Source organism: Mastigoproctus giganteus, chromosome 7, assembly GCF_048544385.1.
Source record: "Mastigoproctus giganteus isolate SK-2022 chromosome 7, ASM4854438v1, whole genome shotgun sequence".
NCBI lineage: Eukaryota > Metazoa > Arthropoda > Arachnida > Uropygi > Thelyphonidae > Mastigoproctus > Mastigoproctus giganteus.
In genome coordinates this window covers 31,615,455-31,642,569 of record NC_143581.1, presented here as the reverse complement: position 1 = coordinate 31,642,569, position 27,115 = coordinate 31,615,455, and the positions used below count along the sequence as shown (strand labels likewise).

At 36.5% G+C, this 27,115-nt stretch overlaps 1 protein-coding gene across 2 annotated transcripts in view; it reads right to left on the bottom strand.

Annotated features, from left to right (window-relative positions):
• Nucleotides 1-27,115, bottom strand: part of LOC150082788 (uncharacterized) — a 102,733-nt gene that overhangs the window by 74,590 nt on the left and 1,028 nt on the right. Inside the window, exons 2-3 of one of the 2 annotated variants that reach the window (XM_090377601.1) lie at nucleotides 9,132-9,275; nucleotides 5,592-5,943 (exon numbers count right to left, since the gene is read on the bottom strand). In XM_090377601.1, the coding sequence (XP_090233727.1) occupies nucleotides 5,592-5,919 (328 nt within the window). In that variant the 5' untranslated portion in view covers nucleotides 5,920-5,943; nucleotides 9,132-9,275. Of the gene's footprint in view, nucleotides 1-4,985; nucleotides 5,044-5,591; nucleotides 5,944-9,131; nucleotides 9,276-27,115 lie in introns of those variants that run through there. The other variant, XM_090377602.1, reaches the window with a different exon arrangement.

Genomic DNA, 27,115 nt, shown 5'->3' with positions numbered 1-27,115 from the left:
TTTTCTAAAGTAAATTTATGGAGAAACCAATTAACCGCCAACTCAAACTATTTAGAAACCTTTTGTCTGATCAACGATCGCCAGTATGGATTCTGTCAGTGTCGATCCACTGGTGATATTCTGGCTTATGTTATCTATTTATGGACTAATTCAATGGAAAGGATCAGTGAAACAAGTAGTTGCTCTTGACATCTCAAAGGCTTTCAATGGTGTTTGGCATAAAGGTCTTCTAAACAAGCTTCCATCTTATCGTTTGCCAACTGTTTTTTGTAATTGGTTATCCAGTTTTCTTTCTGATCACTCACTGAGGGTGATGGCTCTCTGTCTTCTAACTTTTCCACTAATGCTGGTGTCCCCAAGATTCAGTTCTTTCCCCAACTCTTTTACTCTTGTATATTAATAACCTTCCACTGACTGGAAATCCTATCCATAGTTTTGCCGATAATAGCACATTGCATTCCACTTTACATTTTGAGAAACCTTGCCCTGCTCAATCAGCTTCAACTTCTCGAAAATCTGCTACCAATTCCTTAAATGCTGATCTTCAGGTAATTCTCCAGTGGGGCAAAGACAACTTAGTTGATTTCATTCCTTCTAAAACTCAGTCCTGTCTTATATCTTGCAAAAAGAATTCTTCTGCTCCTATGCTTATCTTTGGTGATACTCTGATTTCTAGGCAAGATGATATATCTGTTTTGGGGATTACCCTGACTTCTACTCTCTCTTGACACAAGCACATTACAAATATTGCTTCCTCTGCATCTAAAAAACTTGGTTTTCTCTTTCACTCTTGGCATTAATTTTCTTCCAAACAGCTGTTCACTCTGTACAAATCACAAATCTGCAGTACCATGTAATATTGTTCCCACATCTGGGGCGGTGCCCCCAAAACCTCTCTCTGGCTTCTAGATTCCATTCAGAAGAAGGCAGTAGGTTAATTAATGACTCCTCTCTAACATAGTCTCTTCACTCTGTCTCACAGACGTACTGTTTCTGCTGCATGTCTTTTCTACAGATACTTTCATGGGCACCGTTCTTCTGAATTGTCTTCTATAATTCCCACTCTCTCTCAAAACAGTCTGAACACGTGCCACAACCAACCAAGCTAACATCATTTACTGTCCAACTTCAAACTTACAGAACCAACTTTTCATCTTCCTCGTTTATTCATTCAACTGACGTTTTCTGGAACAACCTTCCTTCATATGTATTTCCTAAAAATTACAGTCTACAGAAGTTCAAGTCTAATGTCAAGAAATATCTTCTTTTGTCTTCTCAACTGCCAACCCAAGCACTGTACTAAGTACTATAGGTTCTAATACCTCGTGTTTGGGGTTTTCGTAAAAAAAAAAAAAAAAAAAAAAAAAAACCAAGTATGGCAAGATTGGCAAAAGAGCGATCATACAAAGAAAGACTTCGATTACATGGGCTAGAGCAGTGGTTTTCAACCTTTTTTTTTTTTTTTAATAATGGCACCTCTAAGTAATTTATTTTATTTTGCGGCACCCCTACTCGATCTACTGCCTGTTAGATCCGATTCTCTCTCTGTGTATGTGTACACACACACACACACACACTATATGATAGTTATTACAATAATATAATTTAGAAATTATATATATACACTTATATTTGAAATAATTGAAAACTGAATCTTACATAAAAAAGGGGTAAAGCATACATCAGAGGCAGCAAAAAGCATTTTTCTCTACATGACGCTTGAGATAAACTTAAGTGAGAAATAATAATTAAAAAATAAAAATTAATTGCCAGTAGCATGGCAAGACAGAAGAGCGAATATTGTGAAATTATACGTAACGATCAAACCAACAGGGAGAGAAGAGAATAAAATTATTGCAGCCGAAACTCTAAGATAATTTAGAAAGTCTAAATACAAAGATAATAAAATATAATCAATTAAATTTTGAATAGCCAATTAAATGAAATTTAACGGTGCCCCCCCCCCCCGACAGGCACCAGGTCCAAATTTATGTGAAATATCACGAGCAGAGATGTGAACAACTACAATAAAATAAAATCAAACAAAAACAGAAATAGACTGACTATTATGCCCCATCTCAACAGAGGACCACAAGGCCAATAATGGTCAGGGAATCAGTGCATATCGATCACTAGACAAATCGCTGCAAAGGCGAATCAATCGAAAGATCAGTCCGCCATCTGATCGCCAGATCGAACCGCCAATGCAGAGGACTTGAATAGCAGTGGTCCAGATGCAGCGAAAATTAATAATAGAACGGATACAAGCACTTAAATGCAAAGCCAAAACGCTGACAAAAGTAATCTTAACCAGATTATATAGGCAAAACATGAACTATGGATGGCAGCACAGGCGCAGCATTAGCAAATCATCCCACTACTGTCATGTGATATACTTATATTTGAATAATGTTCGAAATGCAGCGATTCTGTTGAGATGGGGCATAATGGTCAGTCTATATCTGTTTTTGTTTGATTATAGTTGTTCACATTTCTGCTCGTGATATTTCACATAAATTTGGACCTGGTGCCCGTCAGAGGGGGCGCCATTAAATTTCATTTAATTGGTTATTCAAAATTTAATTGATTATATTTTATTATCTTTGTATTTAGACTTTCTAAATTATCTTCGAGAGTTTCGGCTGCAATAATTTTATTCTCTTCCCTCCCTGTTGGTTTGATCGTTACGTATAATTTCACAATTTTCACTCTTCTGTCTTGCCATGCTGCTGGCAATTTATTTTTATTTTTTTAATTATTATTCTCATTTAAATTTATATATATATATACACACACACACACACACAATAATTTTATTCTTTATATAGAGGTACTAAGTAAACATCAATTATAAATCACCACAAATTTAAAAAGATACTGTACACCATTTTATAATAAAAAACATAAATAAAAAATAATAATAATAAATTTAAGTAACTGAAACCCAAATTACGTGGCACCCCTGGAACGTTGTTGCGGCACCCTGGTTGAAAACCACTGGGCTAGAGACTTGGCAAGCAGGCACTTCAGAGAGAAACCTGATTGAGGGTTTATAAGGCTCTGGGAGGGTTTAGTAAGATAAATAAAGGCAGAATTTTCACTCTTATAAAGAATTCCAGAACTAGCAGCCATAAGTTAAAATTACAGGGGAAGGACGTTTTTTTTTAATAGCCAGCAATTAGTTGTAGGATGTTTCCTTTTAGCCAGCATGTTATTGATTACTAGAACAAGTTGCCTTTGCAGGCTGACAGTTTGAAGAAATTCAAAGACCAACAGGATAGTTAACAAAGTGAAGAGGGAAGTGAATAATTTGAATTTTCTTATCTACTTGTTTTTTGGCTGATGCAACAAACGTCTCTGGCTTCCTTGCACTATATGGCTAATAATAATACCACATGAATTGTATTTATTTCACTGAAAAAAGTGAAAGACTATGATACTTATTTTAAAAGAAATTCTCTGTTTTAATACAAATAACTCAACTGGTAAAATTTTTAAGAAGCAGATTCCAAATCTGTAATTGATTTTGCTATATAGATCAATTTTTTCCCCTCAAACAATTTGCACTTTTTTGAAACACCAACAGTAGCATGCTAAAATTGCCCCATTCCATCTACCCTGCATTAAATATATATGCATGGGATGCATATAATGTATGATTGGTAATCATTTAATTTGCGGACTGGTGCAAGATCTTATCTTAATTGTCATCTTCTGCGGATTTCTCCTCATTGAAATACCCTCCCTTGAACTTTACACAATTTTGCCACCATCGTACCCATGCATTAAATTCTTCTTTCAAGCCATTTTTTGAAAGACTGCGAAGTGCATCTGTCGTGGCTCTGCAAGAATCGTTGTCGGAGGTGAAACGCTTGCCTTTCAGAGCTTTCTTCAAATGAGGAAATAGGAAGAAATCACATGGGAGCAAGTCCAGTGAATAAAGGGGAAGTGGCAGAACCTTGGCACCTATGGCAGTGATCACTGGCTGCACAATATTAGCCATATGGGACTTGGCATTGTCTTGATTGAGAAACCACTTCACACCAGAAAGTTCTTGATCTTTCTCACGAACGGCACAGAGAAGTTTTACTCTGTGCCGAATGAGAAGCTCAAAATTTCTTAGGTCTTGGTGAATCAGAATGCTTCTACTCACTTGACTGTTGTGTTTGTCTCTGGATCATAGTGAAAAATACCAAGTTTCACCCCAAGTCACTATTCGATATAAGTTTTGACTGTTTCAAAATGATCAAGCATTACTTTGCACACATCTACTCTTTGCTGTTTTTGTTCTGGAGTCAAATTGTGTGGAAACCAGCGTGCACAGATTTGCAACATTTTCAGGTGATCTTTCATGATATTGTGAGCATTAACATATGAAATGGACATTCTAGAAGCTAATTCGCAAAGTGTAATTCGCCTGTCTTCATCTAAGATTTCGTGGGATTTTGCGATTTGCTCAAGAGTTAAGAGGGAAGGCTGACCAGGTCTTGGGTCATCTGCAACAGACTCACAGCATTCATTGAATTGCTTGTACCATTTAAATATGGCTGTCCTACCTATGCTTCATTCATCTCTTGAACTCTTTCCAATGCATTTAAGTCCCATTTGCCACAACAACGAATCACATATCACTGCTCAATTTGTATGTCCGACATGATACTTGATTCAAAACGATCATCAGTGACACGTGGCTAAAAAACCCTCTTCGTGCAACACTAGATCGATGAGTTCTGGCAGTGCACATAGTGTCTGCTCAGTAGTGCCTCTAGTAGCAGTTATGGAAAGTTCACGCAATAAACATAAAATCTTGCACCGGTCTTTAAATTAAATGATCACCCCTTGTATATCATATGACCAACACTTGATATCCTTTTAGTTTATGTGCAAAATTAAATTTAAAAGAAAATTTTTATGAGTTTTATAACAGATTATATCCTTTTCCCTCAAAACAGAATGAAGCAAGCTATCATAATTTGTATACAAACCTAAACTGGTATTATTATTGATGCAACTGGTCCCTGGGGCTTGTCACATTCTCCAGACATGACAGGCTAGGGTTTGCTACCTGGGATTATACAATGATGGAACTGATATTTAGGTTCTGTTCACAAGTACAAAAACAAAGTACCATCTTATAATACAAGTTAATGATATATCCGTAGTAATTTAAATGGAGAGGAATGCATCAATTAAAAAAAATAATAAGAAAAGAACACTTTCTCCACTTATAAAAATGGAAGAATTTCTTTCTCCGTCCATTGTGATGTCTGGAAATACACTTGATAAGACAATTCACAAAACAGAAATAAATTTGCAAGTCTCAAAAAAAAAAAAGGGTAAGGTCTATACTAGTAAAAAAAAATAATGTGCACATGTATTCAAAGAAATTTAATTAGAATCTAGAAGAAAGGGAAAACTTTCCATAAATATATAAAAGAATGTAAATACCAGAAATATAAGAAAATTTCATGGGTCCAATTATATCTGCTGAATCATTTTGTTGAAGGGGAAGGGAGAAATGGCTAATATATTTTTCTTTCCTTCTCACTTTAAGCAATTCTTTATAATAAATATTATATGAAATTTAATACCTGTAGTTATGCGCTCAATAAAAAACTGGGCAGTAGTTTCTCCATCCTGTAGTGTCATTGTTGACATAATTGCTTCCTGACTAGAGGCTAACCTATTATCACTGACTGACTCCATATTCTGGGAATCGGACACAAGTGTTACAGGTAAAGTTGTTCCATTAACTGTTGTCAGATTAGTTGTACCATCATTCTCTGTTGCAACAGCATGATGCAAATTAACACTGATTATTTCAGGAGTTGTAACAGTTGCAACAGCCATCATGGCTGGCTCTGTTTTTATGTCTTCTATGACAATTTGTGATGACTCTGTTTCTTCACTAGATTCCATGTTTCAACCATACTATCTTCAACCCTAAAAGATATTGAAACAGTTCAATAAATTATGAAAGATGTTCTTATAAAAAATTTATATGATTTCCTTAAATATACAAAGAAAAATTCTTAAATTCCTTGTATGTGACCATTTATGCTTTAGTACAAAATGACAAGCTTCTCATTATAAAAAAAACACATCTAACATTTAAATAAAACTTTAATACATTATCTAGTTAAAATTATTCTAATCAACTATATGATTGTGACAAAGTAGCTCACCCTGATATTTTTGCATCATACAGGATAAGTTATATCAAAAACTGTACGTGCTATTTTTGGTTGAGAACAAAGGCTATGTATGGAAATACCAAACATCACAAGTTCAGTGTGACACCAAAGTACAGAAATAAAATCATTTATTACAATCACCTTTTCTGATTGATAAAAAACATTATGCTGAACTTGCAAAACACTTATTTTTCTCTGAAAATCAGGTTTCAGAGAGAATTTGAAAATAAACTGTTTGGGAACAAGTGACTGGGAACAACTTCCTGCACTGACAAAAAAAAGAAGTTAATCAAGCAAATATTAAAGTTAAATTAAAGTTCAAATATTAAAATATTAGAAATAATACTTGTAAAGCACTATATATAATCTACTAAATTTAAAAACTGAACAAATTAAGAGCTGGTGCATGTTAAGTGATATATATATATATATATAAATAAAATAAAGCTGTCACTGAATTTCATACAGGTATCTGTCATCCTTCCTTAGATATACATAAGAAGTCTAGTTTTACAAGATTAGGTAGAAACTTGTTCTAATAGTTAATAACTCGTTGGCAAAAAGAAAAATTTCTTATATCCAGTCTATATCATCTTAACTTAATTTAAGTAGATATACTTTAGCTTGTCATCTGAAAAAAAATTTTTCTGTTCTCTGCACCTTTTCCAAGAGACCCACATTCTTCCTGAAGTGGGAAGGGGCGTGTCTACAAATATGCATAAAATACTCTAGGCGTGACCTAACTAGTGCTTTCTATAATATACTGAGAACCCATTTGTATCCACTAGCAAATTTCCAATACAAAAATTATATGGTTCATCAAGATCCCTCCCCCCACTTTTTTTCATCTGTATACCTTTCCACCTGGCTAAAATCAGCAATTACAGCTCAAACTAAGTGGCTTTTAAAAATCCATCTACTCTCCAGGCTTCATACCAAAACCACTCCAAATGAATGGCAAGCGATAAACACTCACTATATTGTCATGGATGATACCAGTTTGTTCCAATTACTAATTACTCTTTGGCTAAAATAATTTTTTTTTATATCTAGTCAGCAGCTATCCTTTCTTACTTAAATATAAGTCTTCTAGTTTGTGTTGCCTGTGAGAGAGAGAAAAAAAAAAAGATATATCCAGTGTTTAGTTTACTCACAACTGTTTTGGTTGAGAACAACTGTTTTGAAACAAAGCTGAAAAACTTCAATTTTCACACATATACAACTAGTTTTACAGACTTTACAAAACTTGAGTCTCACAAATTTGTACAGAATAATCACATTTTTCTTGCTTCTGGCAAGATTTTCAAACCTTAATGTTGACCTCTCCATCTCCCACTGAGAAGGCAGTTATTTTGGCATGATGAAATCCCAAAGTGGATTCTGAAATGTAGCCAAACAGTCAATCATTTATTTACCGAAGCATACTAAATGAGGGATATTATTTTTTTTTTTCTTTTGACCATTTAGATCACAACAAACTAAATTATGCAGGTTGTTAAGGGGTTCAATGGCAAGCTAAAAATATGCAATTTTATATATTTCCTTTTTACAAAATAGAGAAAATAAGAACTGAAGATGATCTGTCCAGAAACTGGCAATACAAAGTTTTACAGCTACAAAACATAAGTTACAAATACTTGCCTGAAGAAAAAAAGCTAGCAAAAGCAAGATTTTTCTTAAAGGAGCTAAGATACCACCCAGGCTACAAATAATGGGAGAAACTGCTTATTTTAATTTCAGAGGTAATGTTTCATTTTGGAATTACTTAGTAATCATTACTATGTACACCATCTGGTGTCTCTCATATGTGGAGTTATACTTCATAACTGGGTTGGCATGATTGCAACACCTGAGTACCTACCTGCCCACTGACAATAGGCCAACAAGCCTTGAAACGGTGCCGTCTGGGTGGTGGCATCCACTGAGAATAAGTAACAATAGTCTTCTCTATTAGTGAATTCCCAAATTCATAGTGTATTACACCATGCACATTTATTTTTACTTAGTAATAATTAATAATATACCACAATATAATGATAGTATTTTGTAGAGTGACAACAAGTACACCTAATGGTAGCCCCTTGAGTTACAATACCCAAGAAGCAACTTGAGGAGCTTCTTGGACCTTATTTGGGCTCTATGGTTTGAGAAATATACTCCAGATCAGAAACTCTTCTGTTCTTACTGGCTTACTTTGTATTATTTTCCAAATACATAAGTGTTTCCAAAGGTTAGCAGGGACAGCCTAATATAATAAATTAAAAAAAAATAAAAAAAATACACACACACACAGACAGAATCCATTCACAATATTGTGACCAGCGCCGAATGCAAACATCACACACACCTAGCAAATCATACAGTGCACATGTCAAGTTCATACACTGAAAGCATATAAGGCTTGATGTTTGGCATCCACGAACACAGTAACAGCTTCTATCATGGGCAAAGCACGCAACCTATCAGACCTGGAAAAAGACATGATCATCAAATATTGGGCCAGGGATGCCTGCATTTCTGAAACAGCGGACGTTGTGAAATGCTCACATGCATCAGTGGTGAAAGTGTACCAAGACTGGACCAATGTGACAGTTTTGACGACCCAACATGCCAATTGTGGAGCCCTATGTGCCATTGATCCCAGAGGTGAACGTCGGCTGAAACGGTTGGTCAGGATAGATCAGCGCACTACTGTTGCTCAACTGGCCATCAAATGAACCGTGGGGCCACCAGAAAGGTCTCCAACATGACAGTGCAGCGAACTCTGTTGCGCATTGGGCTCCGAACCTTCCATGGACTCTGAGTCCCTCCCACAGCGGCTGGCTGCTGCAGTGCATATTCTGGATACTAGGTAGGTGGTGTCATAATAATGTGACTGGACCCTGTATGTATGTATATATATATATACACAGGCTAATGTTATATAAGATTACTAACCTGTTAATTACTGCCTCCTAGAAGGCACTGTCACGAATCCGTAACAGAGTACATATGGCTGGTATCAAGATCCTTTCCAGATGATGTACCTTAGATTTAATATCTGAGCATGCACAAAAATGGCAAGCTTGAAAAAAGTGAGTCCTACAAAAATAACAAATAATAATAGAATAAAATAAATTCTCACAGGCATGAAGGCAAATTGCATTCAAAATTTCTTTTAATGTCAGCATTGTAGTTATAAACAATACAATAAATTCTTAAAATAAGTTGATAGAAGCTATGTAAAACACTTGGCAAGAAAGACATCACAAATTCCACTTGGCAGTTATTATCAGATACAAAAATGACCAGAAGTGCCAACATTGGCTTCAGGTTACGCACATATGACAGGAAAAAGAATTCGTAAACAAGGAGGCTCTTTATACATTGTTTTTGTATCTCTGCTACTACTGTACTTGACGGTATCCAATGAGAGGATAAACCAGGTGGCTTGACATCAGAAAATCACAACGAAGAAGAAGATATCACATCAATCGCACTATAATGAAGAACATACGGACAATCCTACATGCCATTTCAGCAATTTTAAGTGCATTTCCAGATGTTGGGATTTGGATCCAAGGTTATTACCACATTAACCAAGATTTTTGCAGGTCCGGCAAACGCTAAGTTTTCATTTATATTTAGTTGTTTTATTGACTTAATTGTTATACTAAATTATTTTCTATAAGTAGCTTTATAGTTCTAGCCAAACTCTGTGGTTTATTTTTGAATTTAGATAGTAATTTTGAAACTTAATACTTAGTGTCCGTAGATTTTACATTCAAAACTTGCACACCATTGTTACACGATATGGAATAGCATAAGGTTTAACGTAAAACTAGATAGCGAAAAACGTAGCACTGTATTGGAAATCTGTTAGATTAGTATAGTATTATCAATTAATCAGTAAAATTTATTAATCTTATTAAAGTTCACTGTTAATTAAATTATACTTAACAGATCATGACCCAGACTGGAGCAGTAAAGCAGCGTTCACAGAATAGCCAGAGTGCGGGGTCTCGTAGGAGAACCAAAGGGGGCGATTTTCCAATGCATCACAGTCTAAAATAATGTGCAAAATGTTTGCAGACCTATCTAGAACAGGGCATGATCTAGCAAAGCAGGATGTCTTTGTGTGTGTGCTAGGCACAGAGACGGTGAAGAAATTAGGCCTCAACTCAGTGTTCTGATGGGCTTCTTATGAGAGTGAGGTGTAGGGTAAATGCCCTTGAAGAAATTAATATCAGGGGCCCATCAAGCTCTCAGCTGCCCAACTCAACAACAGAACTCTCCTGTGCATCAAGCAAAACAAAGGCAATCTCCAAGGAAGAATGCACTGGTCCCACAGGAACTAGTTATTGTCGGTGACTATTGTCAGGGAGACAGGGAATATATTATGCAAAAAGGATAGGAGGAACAGGACCAGTGTATGTCTACCTGGGGCAAAAGTTGATGACATAGAGCAGATATCATCTTTTAAAGGCACAAAAGGTGATATTGTTTACATGTTGGCACTAATGACTTTAAGAGTAAGAGATCTGCAGATTTACTTAACAAGTACAGGTCAATGTTGAAAAAAAAAAGTCACGAGTTAAGGTGAAATTTTAAAAGTGTCTACAATTCTGCACAGACATGATAGGAGGGAGTATATGATGAGATCCTTGTCAATCAATTCAGCCCTGGCGAGACTGTGCAAGGCTCGCGGGGGAGAATTTTTTTTTCAGCGTGGTCTGTGCTTGCTAACAGGAGAGACTGCTTCTACAGGGATGGGATACAATTAAATAGAAAGGGTGCAAGAATATTTGCTGATGCTATCGAGGCAGTGTTAGGGGGATTGGAAAACTGTTAGATTGGGGGGGATTCACAGCACTAAAAGATTAACGATAGCTGCAGGTAGAGGCAAAAGTGATTCTTGCACTGCTATTGTAATGAGCAGCAGCCAAGAGAGCAAATTTCTGGGGATTTCAAGAGCTGCTGGAAGTCATCATGGAACAAGTAAATACATGGGCCGTGTTAGGGTAACTAAGGGTAAGAACAAGTTCATATATACTTGCATGTACACTACTGCTAGAAGTATAGTAAATAAAATTGATGAATTTGAAGTGCTGATCAAGACACCAATGGCAGATATTGTTGTGATATCAAAGACATGGTGTCACACTGATATAAGCAATGCAGAATTGGAATTTGGGGAGTACAATGTGTACAGAAAGGTTAAGAAGGGTTATGCTGTTAGTTAAGAAACACAAAATCTAAGGAAGAGCATCCAGTTGACATAGATGGTCAGTGCAATGCTGAGTTAGTTTGTTGTAATGTAAGCACTGAGAAAGCAAAAGTGAGAGGAGTATGTTATAGGCCTAATGACTCTGATGAGTACAATGAACAGTTGTGCAGAGAAACAGAATGGACCAGTAAATCAGAATGTCTCGTAATGGGGGATTTTAACTTTCCAGATATTGACTGGAACTTATGGGTTGGTTACTCGCAAGCTAGCAAGACTTTTGTAGATTTATTGGAGGATTGTTTTCTACAGCAACATGTTCGAGGGGCAACCAGAGGAAGTAATACCCTTGATCTGATTAACAGCAGTGATTATTCATGCATTAAGAATTTGCAGATAAAGGGGCGCCTCCGTAGCCAGGTGGGAAGGAGCAGCAGTGCGTAGCACACGCTTCTTGATTAGACCGGGGTTCGAGCCCGTCACCACCAAATATGGAGGATGCAGAAAGGTCAGGGAATGACCACCGCATATCCCAGAGCAATATGGCCTTAGTTGCTAATGCTCCAAAAAAAAAAAAAATAAAAATAAATAAATAAATAAAATAACCAGCAGATAAAGGAACCACTAGGTGACTTGATCACAGTGTACTGATGTGGGATTTACTTAAAGATGTAACTACCATCGAGGGTAAAGGGAAAAGTTTTTGTTTTCGTAAATGTGACTACAGTGGTCTCAGAGTTTTTAAATTCTATATAGTGGGATCAACTAATGATGTTACCGATGATCAATTCTAATTGGAAAGCCTTCAGGGATTTAATCTTGCAGGCTTATAGGCTTTTCATACCAACTAAGAAATACTATTCAAGGTTCGGGTCTAAATAGATGTCAGATGAAATAATGAGGCTCATGGCAGATGAAGAAAAATGCACAGGATGCATATAAATTATCAGGCGACACAGAAGCCTATGGCAGATATAAGTTAGTCTGCAATCAAGTCACAAAGGAGGTTAGGCAGGCAAAGGTAGATTATGAGAAATTTTTGGCAAAGGATGCAAAGAAAAACAGCAAAGAGTTCTTTACTTATGTAAACTCTAAAAGGAAGGGGATGAATTAGATTAGTGCACTTAACATACATGATTTGGCTACTGATGATCATGCTCAGGTATCTGATAAACTGAATGAGTATTTCGCATCTGCATTCGCACATGAGGAGCTATTCAAGGAGGGGAATGCAAGAGGTTTATCAAACTCTAACAGGGAGCTAAGTGATTTTGTAATAACTGAGAGCAAAGTAGAGGGGAAATTGAGTTAAACATAAAAAAGGCACCTGGAGCAGTTGGAATCTATCCAGTTATAATGAAGGAGGCAGCAAGGGAAGTAAACAAACCCTTAGCCATAATTATGAGAGCATCCTTGGACTCAGGGGAGGTCCCCACTGACTGGAGATGTGAAAATGTATCCCCAAATCACAAAGGGTGAGACAAATAATTATCGACCTGTTAGTTTAACTTCTGTTTCTGGGAAAATAATGGAGTCACTGGTTAAAGAGGTGATTCAGGATCACCTAGACAAGACTGAAGTTATAGTTCAAACACAGCATGGGTTTGTTAAGGGGGAAGTCTTGTCTGACTAATTTGATTGGATACTAAGATGTGGTCACAAAGGAACTGGATGCAAAAAATAATTTTGATATCATATACTTGGATTTCAGGAAAGCTCTTGATACTGTTGCACATGGAAGACTGCTGTACAAATTAGAGCAGGCCCAGCACCGAGCTCCCAGGGTTCAGTGCTGGGCCCATTTTTGTTTTGTGTATTTATCAATGATATCGATGAAGGTATATCAGGCTTAATATCCAAGTTTGCAGATAATACAAAGGTTGGCAGGGTTGTTAATGGCAGTTAAGACAGTATGCTAGTACAACAGGATCTAGAAAAGTTAGGCAGATGGGCTGAGAAGTGGCAACTGAAGTTTAACATTGACAAATGCAAAGTACTCCATATGGGTAGCAGGAACCCAACAGAAACGTACCAACTGTGTGGTACTACACTCAGGGAAGTGGAGAAAGAAAATGATCTGGGGTAATTGTGCAGTCAGATATGAAGTTCTGTGAGCAGTGCAGACAGGCTGCCAGAGCAGATCATGGAGTTTTGTCAGTGATATATAGGAATTTTGCTAGCAAAATTGGTTTTGGGTGTGCCAGAAAATTGCTAGCTTGGGGGTGGGGGAGGGATATACCAACAAATGGTTTTACAGAAGCAATAGACAGAAGTGAAATTGATTCTTGCAGTTTCTAATGAGACAGAGCAGCCAAGAAAACAAGGTGCGGAGTGATTACAAGGCCTGCTGGTTGCCCTCATGAAACAAGCAATTATATAGATGCTGGGGTTACTAGGAGCAAACAGGTACAAAAATACTTGCTTGTACACTAATGCTAATAGTACAGTAAATAAATTGGAGAAATGTGATGTACTGGTTAGAGCTTAAAATGTGAACATTAAAGGGATATCAGAAACAGTGCCACTCAGGTACAGGGGATGCAGCAGAATTTGAATACATTTATAGAAAGGGCAGACAGAACAGCAAGGTGTGTGTGTGTGTGGTGGTGGGGGAAAGGTTATGCTCTCATTTAAGAAGTATAGACTAAGGAAGTGCACCCGGTTGGCATAAGTGAACAATATAATGCAGCACTGAAAAAAAATAAATATTAGGGTAGGGACATGTTAGAGACCAAATGAAAGCAACGCGTATAATAAAGAGAAATGAGCATACAGACAAATAGAGGGGGCACGTAAATTAGATTATCTTATAATGGGAGCCTTCAACTTTCCAGATGTTAAATGGATCTTGTTGGCTGGTCATTCACACAGTAGCAGAACCTTTCTGGATTTACAGGGTAACTGTTTTCTACATTGGCAGGTTAGAAAGGCAACAAGAGAAAGCATTACTCTTGATCTGATAATGAGCAGTGTCTCTTCATGTATTCTGCAGAACCACTAGGTGGTTGAGATCACACTGTAGTGATGTGTGATTTATGTAAAGATGTAACAACTGTCAAGGGTAAAGGGAGGGGATTTTGCTTTCGTAAAGGTAACTACAATAGTCTTAGCTTTTAAATACTTTTCAGTGGGACCAACTGACAATGTTATAAATTCAAAATTCTAAATGGGAAAAATTCAGGGATGTAATTACAGAAGCTACCAAGCTTTTCATATTAACTAAGAGATACAATTCAAGGTTTAGATCTAAATGGATGATACAGGAACTGATGAGACCAATAACACAGAAGAAATATGCATGGGATGATCATAAATTTATCAGGGTACAATTACAAACGAGTCTGCAATTAAGTCAGAAAAGTGATTAGACAGATTATAAGAAGCCTTTGGGTAGGAATGGAAATAAAAGTAGCAGAGTTCTTTGTTTATATTAACACTAAAAGAAAAGGAATGAACCACACTAGTCCACTAGATACGAATGACTTAACTGTCTGTGACCCTTTTCTGGTTTCTGACAACTGAAAAAATAGTAATAGTAATAGCATGTGATGCAAGCTTATGCAGTATCAGCCAAAAAAAAAAAAAAAAAACCCAAAAAAATAATTTCACACATCCATCCCCTCTAAATGTTTGTCCAGTTCCCCCTTAAATTTATTTAAGCATCAACTTCCACAATAACAGATGGAAGTTTGTTCTAGCAATCAAATACCCACTTGCTACAGGCAAATTTCCACACATCAATTCTATAACTGGCTTTCCACAATTTAAATTTATGCCCCACAGGTGTGTAATCTGAGCAAGAGGAGGAAGAATCCCATCGGAATTGAGCCTGCTCAACCCATTCAAAGCCATATACACCTCAATCAGATCACCTCACAGGTGCCTACTCTCCAGGTGCTGCAATTTGCAGAACTCAAGCATTTCTTGGTAAGAGCAACCCTTTGTTCCCCTCACCAATCTGGTTGCCCTTCTCTGTACTCATTTTAGTAACTCTACAGCTTCCTAAAATGAAGCCTCCAGACCTGCACACAGTACTCAAGGAATGGTCTGACCATTGCCTTATACAAAGGGATAATCACCTTTTCCCTACTAGAAAAATTCCTGTATATCATTGACAATGCTCCATAAATGCTTTGGCAGCATGTCTGCACTGCTCTGAAAATTTCATATCTGACTGCACAATTACTTCCAGATCATTTTCATTTTCTACCACCCTAAGTGTAGGGTAGCACCACACAGATGGTACGTTTCTCTGGGGTTACTTCTACCAATATGCAGTACTTTGCATTTGTCAATATTAAACTTCAGTTGCCACTTTCTCAGCCCATCTACCCAACTTTTCTAGATTGTGTTGCAGTAGCACACTGCCAACCTTTGCATCATCTGCAAACTTCAACATTAAGCCAGATATACCTTCATCAATATCATTGATAAATATACAAAACAACAGTGGATCCAATACCGAACCCTTGGTACTCCACTAATAACATTAGTCCATGAATAGCAGCATCCATTGATTACCACTCTGTCTTCTCCAACTCAACCACCCTTTTATCCATTGTAGCAACTTGTCCTTAATATCATATTTCTCCAACTTGTACAGTACTCTTCCATGCACAACAGCGTCAGAAGCTTTCCTGAAATCAAAGTGCTGTATATGCAAATATTTTGCAGCTACAAAAAGTATTTATCAATGGGCATACCAGAGATATACCAACATAACTGGCAACTACATGATTTTGTAACTGATGGGAAAAGCAGAAGAGAAACTGTCAAAGTTAAAAGTAAATGAGACAACTGGGGCTGACAGAATCTCTTCTATTATGTACAATAGAGCAAAAGAGGTAAGTAAACCATCAGCCATAATTATGAGAGCATCCTTTGATTCAAAGATGTCCCATGGATCAGAGAGATACAAATGTCTTCCAATTCACAAAGGCAGATCAAAGGGAGAAGTGAGTAATTACAGACCAATAAGCTTGACGTATTCACATAAAGTAATGGAATCAGTGATCAATGAAGTAATGTGTGATATCTTGACAGGAATGCAGTTATAGGCAATCATAGCATGGACTCATTAAGGAAAGATATCATCTGACCTAATTCCGTGCAATAGATGACAAACTTTGTCCTGCTTTGTACTTCTTAATCATCTTCATTTTTAAATCAATTTAGTTGTTTCCTACCACTGCGAGCACTTGCACATTCCGTTGGTCCCTTTCCCTTCACCATTGTAATAAGTAAATAGGAATAAAGAGAAGATTCTGAAAATTTGTTTTTTATATGATTGAAGGGGAACTCATATCACCATAATACCCCAACGTAAAAACCCAGAATTCCAGTTATCGGTATTATCACAAATGCAATAAGATCGCTTTTACTACCTGTTTATAATAGATTGCACTAACAGAAAAGTCCAATAAACTGGAAAGTGCAAATTGTTTTTGTTTTATGTTCGTGACTTCCAGATATGTTTTAGAAAAATATCACCAAGGCATTCAAAAATTGATTCTTATAACGGAACATATGATAATGATGAAAGTGTAGAGCAATTTCCATTATAAATATGACCTTTTAGAGAGATAAATAGCTTAGTTATATAGCGAAAATTTCAACTTCCGAGGTCTTGGAACGAATTACCAAAAAAAAATAAATAAATAAGTGTTATAGGGTTCACATTACGATATTTTCACAATACCCCCATTTATTCCTATGGGATGCAAAATACGTTTCCACAATTTTAAGCTTGCACTGGCTGGCAAAAACTTATGTAAAGTCGAGTATTACGTAAGTCGGGGAGTTCCTCTATATACAGTAAATCCTCACTAATCCGGATTGAAATATGAAAAATTTTATTCACAGTTGAGTACACACATTTTATTTATACACACAATTCTATATACATTCTCAAGATTTATATACATCCATTTATATATACATGATACAAGATTTATATACAATTTATATATATTCTCACATATATATCCATTCGCGACATGTATACAGAAAAAGTGTATTTGTAAGTTATTAGCGGCTTCCAGGGTTTCCCCTATATCCGCCGTTTGTTAGGCTTTTTGCCAAGTAATGTGATGACATTTACATTTACAAAGGCTTTTTGCCAAGTAATGTAGTGACACTGCAAAGTATTTATGTAGGTTACTGGCGGTTTCCAGGGTGTCCCCTATGTCCGCCGTATGTTAAGCGTTTTTTGTTGCCAGCAGTGTTGTGAAATTCCACTAATAAGGTTAAGTTAAGGTTTAGATTAACGTTTAAGTTAGGTTCAAGCTAAGGTTTGAAGTAAGTTGAAGTTTAATTTATTGTTTTCGTTTAAATTAAAGTTCAGGTTTAAGTTTAGATTAAGGTTCAGTTTTAAGTTTAAGTTTATGTTGAAGTTAGGGTTAGAGTTGAGGTTAAGATTAATTTTAAGTTCAAGTTTAAGTCTAAGTTAAGATTGAGTTATAGATAAAGTTTAGATTTAAGTTTGAATTTATGTTTAATTGTTCTGATTTTAATTTATTGATTACTAGTTGGGTAGGTTAGTGTGAGTTGTGTGTTGTTTTATGTTGGTTGTGGCTGGCGCCTGGCATTTAGCAGCAGGGGGTCGAAGGCGAGGTGTGCCCCAACCCCCCCGCTCCCATCCCTAGCCACGAGGAGGCAACCAGGTTCTACTATTTTAGCTAATAACAATGTGTAATAGAATAATAAAATCCCTAAACGTGCATTGTTCCTGCAGGGCCCAATCCTGTCCTGGAACTGGCACACCCAGCAGTTGGGTGAGGGAGGGAGGAGAAAGCTATTACAAGGTTTACCTGTACTGAGCCAGTTGCTTCAGTGCATGGCTTAGAATCCTGTCGCATGAGTCCATGTGTTGAGACTCGTCCCTCAGCTCGCAGGGCTCAGTCCTGTCCAGAGTGGGGCATAGTATATGGTTGTGTCCACCATTCTTGTCTCTGATTCTTCTAGTGGTTGTGGCTGTTTGACATGGCAGGCTTCAGCACAGTTCCCGCAGGGCGCATCCTGTCCTAGAGCTGGCAACCTGTGTTTGGTTGTTTGTGTTAGTTATTGTCTAGTACAAGGAAGAGTATCTGATCCACCAGTTTATGTGCATCAGAATCAGTTACCTAACAGTCAGTTGGTTGAGTGTTCAACCTCTTCTTGTAGTCAGTCTTTAAGTTGCTGTCAGTTTTTTAATGGTTTTTTGGATGTGGTTATGCTGGTCACAATCACTCACTTCACGCACTTGTCAACAACAGGTTTGAGTTTCCTATTCAGGCATGTGCCCACATTGACTGAGTCTTCTACTTGGTAGGCAATGCGGCTGTACTCACCAGCTCCTTACAGTTTCATACAGATGTAGAGTGCAGACCTCCATCAAATTTCGACCTAGGTCTGTTCTCTTGCGTTCAGTAGTCTTGATCTGCGGGAGAAGACCTTTTCTGCAAATAGGGAGAGGGCAGAGAAATGGTCCGGGGAGGCCACCAATATTGGTAGCTCACTTGGCAAGTAAACATTAGTAACAAGTTGCAGCGGCATCCTCAGGTCCGTATATTGTGTGCAGTCGAATAGGATGTGTTGTACTGTCTCTGGGGAGCCACAGTGGCAGTTTGGGGACGCTGTCAAGTTGAAGGAGTAGAGCTTGAAGTTCAGGCTACCATGTCCTGATAGTAAGAACATCGTGTATAAGCTTGGGTTAAGCCAGGGTTTGCAGTTTTTACCGAATTCCATGACTTCAGGGAAGTATAGGAGCGTGGTTCTTCCTTTTGTGTTTGTGGCCCATTCTTCCTGCCATTGTTGCAGGAATTGGCATCTAAGACGGGTGCTGTCTTCCTTTCCTGATAGGTTTTGGTCTATGCTGTATTGCCCAATTTCTTTTGGTGTATCTAGTTTGCGTTGGTAATTCAGGAATGAGTTTATGAGCTCAAATTTGATTGGGAGTTTCCCACATATGACTTCTAGGGCTGCTGATGATATTGTGCGGCAGGCTCTGGATGTGGCCAGGAGGAAGAAGCGTTGAGCCCTAGTAAGGATTTTGTTTACTTGGTCCCGGCAGACACTAGGGGCCCAGGCCCCTGCGGCGTAGCATATGGTAGGAAGGAAAAGCGTTTTGTAATATAACTGCAAGGTTGATGGCTTGATTTTCCATTTTTTCCTGGTGATTTTAAGTAGTTGAGTACAGTAAACCCCTGCTATTTGTGGTATCTGTATTCGCAATTGCTGATTTAATATAAAATGAAACCTAAAAAAATGTGAATTTTAAAGCGCCGTGAACATTTTCCGCCATAAAAAACATGGGCGTGGCTAAAATTATCTTTCCCAGTCAAAACAGCGCTCAGTGGGTGGGGGGAGAGGGGTGACAAAATCGCGAGCGTGGATATTTCTCCCTAATCCTTGTTCAGTATGTGTTATGCGCTTGCCATTGAAGGTTTCGTCGTTTGCTTTTAATTTATATGCTTATAAATTGAATAAATTTATCAATTTATAAATTGATATGCTTACAAAAGCGATAAATCTACCGTTTTTGCAGTGTAAAAGAGACTATTGAGTGTGTTAACGGAAGAAAGTGACTTTATTGTGGACAAGTTCTTTCTAACCCCGTACAAAAATATGACTACGAATAACAAGGGAAATGTGAAAATATCAAAGAAGGTGATAACATTAGCGAATAAAATTGAGTTATTAAACAAAATTTCTAATGGTGAAAGTGTCTCCTCAGTGGCAAAACATTATAAAATCAATGAGTCAACGATACGATCAATCAAGAAATTGGAAGAAAAAATCCGCCGTAGTGTCCGTGAAAACGCACCAATTGCTTCAAAAATTTGCTCTGTAACTCGTGATGTTAAATTAGAAAAAAATGGAAAAAGCTTTAAATCTGTGGATAGAAGACCGAACTCAAAATAAAATTCCGTTAAGTTCACTCATCATTCGTGAAAAGGCAAAACTCCTTCAACACTTTAGCGAAACTGGTGATAGCACTGGCGGGATAAGTTTTGTTGCTAGCAAAGGCATTGGTTTGAAATTTCTAATAAATATTACATTTAATATTAAATTGCTTCTTATTTTCATTTCGATGCCATACGCTTGCATTTCACTATGTACTGTCTATGTACATAGTCATATTATGAAGGTACATATAATACATAAATAGACAAAATTTTAGACTAGTTTTTCTTATATATTTCATACTCTGGAACGGAACCCCTTTATTACTATGGGAGCCATAACTCAGTATTCGCGACATTTCTCAGGAACGTAACCCCCGCAAATAGTGGGGGTTTACTGTACTTTGAAAGACACGGGATTTAGGAAGGAATACGAGTCAATCTGACTGCACAGAGTGAGACAGAACATACATTGTCTTGCGTATTGTCCAGTATCGTCTGGATCTAAAAAAACTTGGGTTTTCTCTTTCGCTCTCAGCGTTACTTTTCTTCCAAACAGCTGCTCACTCTGTATAAATCGCAAATTCACCCTGCCATGGAATATTGTTCCCACATCTGGGGTGGTGCCCCCAAAACCTCTCTCAGGCTTCTTGATTCCATTCAGAAGAGGGCAGTTAGATTAATTAATGATTCATCTTTAACAAAGTCTCTTCACTCGCTGTCTCATAGATGTACTGTTTCTGCTGCATGCCTCTTCTGCAGATACTTCCATGGGCACTGTTCTTCAGAATTGGCTTCTATAATTCCCACTCTCTTTCAAAACAGTCCGAACACGTGCCGCCACCAGCCAACATCCATTTACTGTCCAACCTCAAACTCACAGAACCAACTTTTCATCTTCCTCGTTTATTCATTCAACTGCCGTTTTCTGGAACAACCTTCCTTCATACGTATTTCCTGAAAATTACAATCTACAGAAGTTCAAGTCTAATGTCAACAAATATCTTCTTTCGTCTTCTCAACCTCCAACCCAAGCACAGTACTAAGTACTATAGGTTCTAATACCTCTCGTGTTTGGGGTTTACATAAAAAAAAAAAAAAAAGTATCGTTGTTGACTCTGAGTTAGACGGATGTTATTGTTAATATCGCTTCATTTACGTACTTTTTTATATGTGTGTGTGTGTATATATATAAGTTTACATATTTTATATAATTATGGGTTCTAAAGAATTGAAAAGTAGAATAAAAAGAAAACATGTTACTTTAACTATCATTAACAAGCTCAAAGTTTTAGAATGACTTGAAAATGGTGTTCCCGGGGGAAAAAAATGCTGAAAAATTGGGTATTGGCCAATAAGACTATCAAGATAAAAAAAAAAAAAAAAAAAAAAATCTATAAAGATGTTTTCTTTAAAATTCACTGTGGGAAGTGATAAAAGCAGTGTATCAAATAGACAGAAATTAAAAAAGCCAAAAGAAGTGTTGCTGGAAGAAGCTGTATTTAAGTGGTATTCACAGCAATGATCTAGTGGCATTGGCATGCAATGCCAGCGCCACCTGATAAATGTATAAAAAGACATTTGTAAAGTGATGATATTTAACTTTTTCATTCTTTTATAGCCAAGGGCCATAACAGTTTACTTTCATAAAATACTGGCTTTAAATTAATTAAATGAGTACTCATTGATAAAATGGTTACTGCACATTCTAGTCTGAATGTAACAATTTCAGGTTAAAAGTAATGTAGAACTGTTTCCCCCTCTTCTTTCCCTGTAATATCATCTTGTTTCTCATAATAAACCATTAAGAGAATCACAGTGGTTATGATTGGACAGAATATTGCAGAATGTCCTTCTTCACCATCATGTGAAAGGGCAAATATTTGAAATTTTGTCTCAACAGGAGGAATTTTAATGGGCTTTATTCACAATGTGGCTGAGTCTCAACCGAAATAAATTTTTTGCCTGGAAATGATTTTCCCCCCTTTTTTAATCAAACAAAAATGGCAAATGAACCACAGAGCACATGCATGCTACAGACAACATATAATGCTTCACTACCTAAGTTGCATAATTTCAAACAAATATGAAAATAAACGTCTGCATTCAAAGGGGACAGAGAGTTCATGATATTTCAGAGAAATTGTAGGATGTATTGAAGCTCTGAATATGCTTTCAATAGCTATGTTATTAACAAACCCACTGTATCAATTCTCAAGGTAGTAACAAATGGAATGCTCAGTACGGCATTTTTTTTTTTTTTTTTTTTAACAATCAGGGAACTCCTTTGATCACACATGGTATGTTAGGCAAATGCTGACCTATGACATGTCTTACAGAATTTAATTAACCTTTTTTCAGAAATTTAATGTCAAAGTTTTAACATTAATGACCTTGAAACAACTAATATGAATTAACATACATCCTACAGGACAGTAATAGAATACATATTAATTCCTGCATAGACTGACCAAAGGTTTAAAAATTATTTTAAAATCACTGTAATATAAAAATTAATGAATTCAAAAATATACATCTGTTTTATATATAATTACATATCAGATGACATTAATTTAAAAAAAATTACAGACCAACAAGATGCTAAAACAGAGATAAGGAGCTGAAGGAATAAAAGAATATCTTCTGTCAATCCAGCTAGGAAAGAGCTATTCATAGCCTGCAGAGTAATCACACCCCTCAGTTTTATACACTGGTATAACACATACAGTAAACTCCCATTAATAGCATTTTCAAAGGGACTGACCCCAAAAAGCACTATTAGTGGCATATGATGCAAAAAAGTGAGCTTTCTTGCATTATATGCAAAAAAAAAAAAAAACACTTCCCTTTTTTTTGTGACACACCCACTGGTCCCAAGATCACTTTGTTCTTCACAGAACTGATCTTGGGACCAGTGGGTAAGTTATAATGGGAGTTTACTGTATATATGAAAGACATTAAATGTTTCTGTCTACTAATGGAATCCCACTAGATTCCATTATTGTGAATTTAAAATGATACATCATTTTAAAGTATATTTTCATAACTTTGAAAAGGACACTTTTTTTTAATTACTAAATTCAATTATAAATTAAAAAAAAATTTTTTTTGAAAATCTTTCAATGATAATAATCCCTGAAATAGTTAAAAGCTTCTGAATTTTTGAATATATATTTTTTTTGTTAGTTGTTGGCACGTCGGCTTCTAAGAGTAGGAGGTGCAATATGTGGCCATATTGCACCTCCTACTCTGATCCAAGCCCGAGGCGGGATTCGAACCCGCGACCTTTGGGTTGCCAGGCAGGCACTTGACCCACCCGGCAATATATTTGTTTCTCATCGTTTGCAGCAAATATACTCAATCTCCAAAATGCAGAAATTCATTACCTGACACTATCCATTTTCTGGCTATGTTTAGAAAAATCCAGCAATTCACCTGAAAATTGGCAAATTTATTTCTCAGATTGAGACCTTGACCCACAGCCATAGTTTTTACTGTGGCTGAGGGGTGAAGTCCAACAATTCAATACATTTTTTTTTTTATCATGAGATTGTCTAATTGCTGTTCACAAATAAGATTACAGATTAGAACTAGGTGATGAGTTACTCAGTTTCATGACTCGTAAAAAGCATTAGACCATGATAACAACTCATTTAATGATTAGTGAATATTTTTAGAACTTTTAAATTATTGTTTGTAAACAACATGGGTTGCTTGATACCCTTGGAAGAGAATATAAACCAGGATGGAGGCTTTTCACTAACTTCAAAATAAGTCTAAAAGCAGTTCTACTCCATGATGAAAATATCACACATCTGTCAATATCAATCAGTCATGCTGTCCACACACAAGAGTCCTATGAGAACATGGAATTTCATTTCTCTTTAAAACAGTACAGCACAACATACAACAATCTCCAGAAAATGGCACTTTGCAGAGATTTTACAGATAGAGATCCTCTTACATCAATAATCTGACTAAAAAGGTTGTTTATGCATGGGCAATGCACTTCCATTATTTCTTCTATCCAGGTAGTACAAATGCATTTTTTAATTATATCTCATATTGTGAATAACATCACGCATTGCCGAAGTATTGCACTGCTTTGAATAAGTAACACTTCATCAGAGGAGAATAACGTTACTTATTCTCGGTGGATACTACCACCCAGACGGCACTGTTTCAAAGCTTGTTGGCTTACTTATTGGTGGGTGGGTGGGCAGTTGCTGCAATAGTGACAACCCAGTTATGAAGTATAACTCCACAATATGAGAGATGCTTGGTGTGCGTGGTTTAATTTTAAAATATTTCTTGACTAAATGTCTAAGAGTATGAAAAAGGTTGTTTATGCATGGGTAATGCACTTCCATCATTTCTACTACCCATCGGGGTAGTAGATTGTTTAGTTGTTATTTGGTTTTTAGGAGCATTAGCAACTAAGGACATATATTGCTCCGGGATATGTGGTGGTCATTCCCTGACCTTTCCGCATCCTCCATATTTGGTGGTGATGGGCTCAAACCCCGGTCTAATCAAGAAGCGTGTGCTACGCACTGCTGCCCATCTGGCTACGGAGGCACCTGGGGTAGTAGAAATGATCTCAGTATCTGCTGAGATCACCGGTGAAGTGTTACTTATTCAAAGCACCGGTGAAGTGTTACTTATTCAAAGCAGTGCAATACCTTGGCAACTCGTTGTGAAGGTATTCACAATGAGATATAATTAAATGATGCATACATACTACCTGGACAGCAGAAATGACGGAAGTACATACTTAAACAACCTTTTTCATACTCAGATATTTAGCCAAGAAATATTTTTAGATATAAAATACTGCTGCTTTTTGTGTAGGTGGGAGAGTAAAGTCAAAAACATTCATTACAAAATTAAGATTTACCCTTTGCATGAAAATGTCACCTATAAAATACTAGATGAATGCACAAACTTATTTTTACCATTGCTTCACATAGTTGGGTTAATAAACAATTTTGTAAAATCTGAGGGCAAGAATGGAGAATACTTTCAATATTTAAACTTAGTTTCCAAGTATTAATTATGTCAAAATCAAAGAGGGTGCAGCATTAGTCTGTCTGCAGATCTGAGAGTTAATGAAAGATGTTATATCCTTTGGAAATGGAAACCTTTCAAGAAAATTTGTGAACATTTTTGGGGGAACAACAGAACAATTATAAAATCTTCATTGTAATATGCTTATAAAAATACACTTCATTCCTGTTTAAACTTTTCCCCTAAATAACCCTAGATATGTTAGTGATGAATATGAAGAATTTTTTCATCAAGACATTTCTACCACAGATATTGCTGTCCATTGCTTCCATGTTACCAAGGAAGGTGGAAACCCAGTATGCTGGGTACTGATCACATATTTATATCATTACAAAAGAAAAAGTAAAGGGAAAAAAAAAAAAATTGACTATAATTTTTTATACTGTTTATTGTAATACGGCCTCCGTAGCCAAGCGGGCAGGAGCGGGAGTGCAGTAGCACACGCTCTTTGAGTAGACCGGGGTTCAAGCCCCTGACTGCTGAATACGGTCAATCTGCCAACCCGCACTGGACCAGCGTGGCAGATTATGGTCCATTTCCCTCAACATGAATTGTTGAGGAGGCTTCCATCCTGCAGTGGGTTGATAATGGCTGCACTTTACTTTTTTTTTTTTTTTTTATTGTAATACATTGTTAAATCACAGAAGCCGATGCTATTTAAGTCATTCCATGTGCAATCAGCACACTAGAGTACTATTTTTCAGTATACCTCCTTCTCCTCATCTGATTTTTTTTTACTGTAATACTTCTTTAAAATTTTTAATAAACAATCTGCATTCCTCCTAAATCTATTAGTGCTAGGCAGTAACTAACACGCTTCAAATTTGGATTCAGCCCATCAAAATCCATGAGATATAACCATATTTCAGGAGAAAAATAAATAATAATAAAAGCTTAAAGTTTGTTGTCCAACATCATATCTATTGTTATAAACCTTTAAAATTTACTATGTACCTCTCTTCTGAATCAAAAATTATCTATTTTACTGTTTATCACTATAAGCTCCTTGGAGCAGCTATCTCCCATATGGTGCAAGCAAGCTTGAGGCTTATGCTGCACCAAAAGAAAAAAAAAAATTATTTTTCTTAAAACTCACTCTGATTCAGAATTTTCATTAATTCCTATATTACTTACACAGTTCCACATGTTAAAACATTATAAAAATTGTGTTATGAACAGTTAACACTAACTGTTCATAACAATTTTTGTCCTTTGGTTTATTTCTCTTTTGTTCCCCATCAATTTAACTGGTTTCTGACCTGACTTATTTTTATTATATATTTTTTTTAAATTTCCATCTTCATTAAAGACTTCCTAGATACAAAAAAGTACTAGCATTCCAATTTTCGATTATTTAGGCTACACTAAATTTTCCGGATCTCTACTAACTTTCATAACTGTTTCATGTCAAATTGTCTAAACTACTATTTCACAGTGCACAAAAATAAGCTTAAACTGTGCTAAAAATTTTGACTATCGATTTTTTACATCTTACATGTTTCCTTCAATCCGTACTGTCCATTTACAAATAACTTACCCTTGATGCCATAAATATAATCAACTTAGTGCGTATTTGATCTTAGAATCTACCAGACGAAATAAACATGGCTTTTCTTATTTTATTCAATAAAACAACTAAATTAGCGATACTTGCATAGATTTAACCTGATATTTTCAACACTCCCTTTTAAAGGTACCCATCAAAAAAGGTATGCGGAAATAAAATATGAAATGAAATATAATTACCACTCCATAAATGAGACTATAAG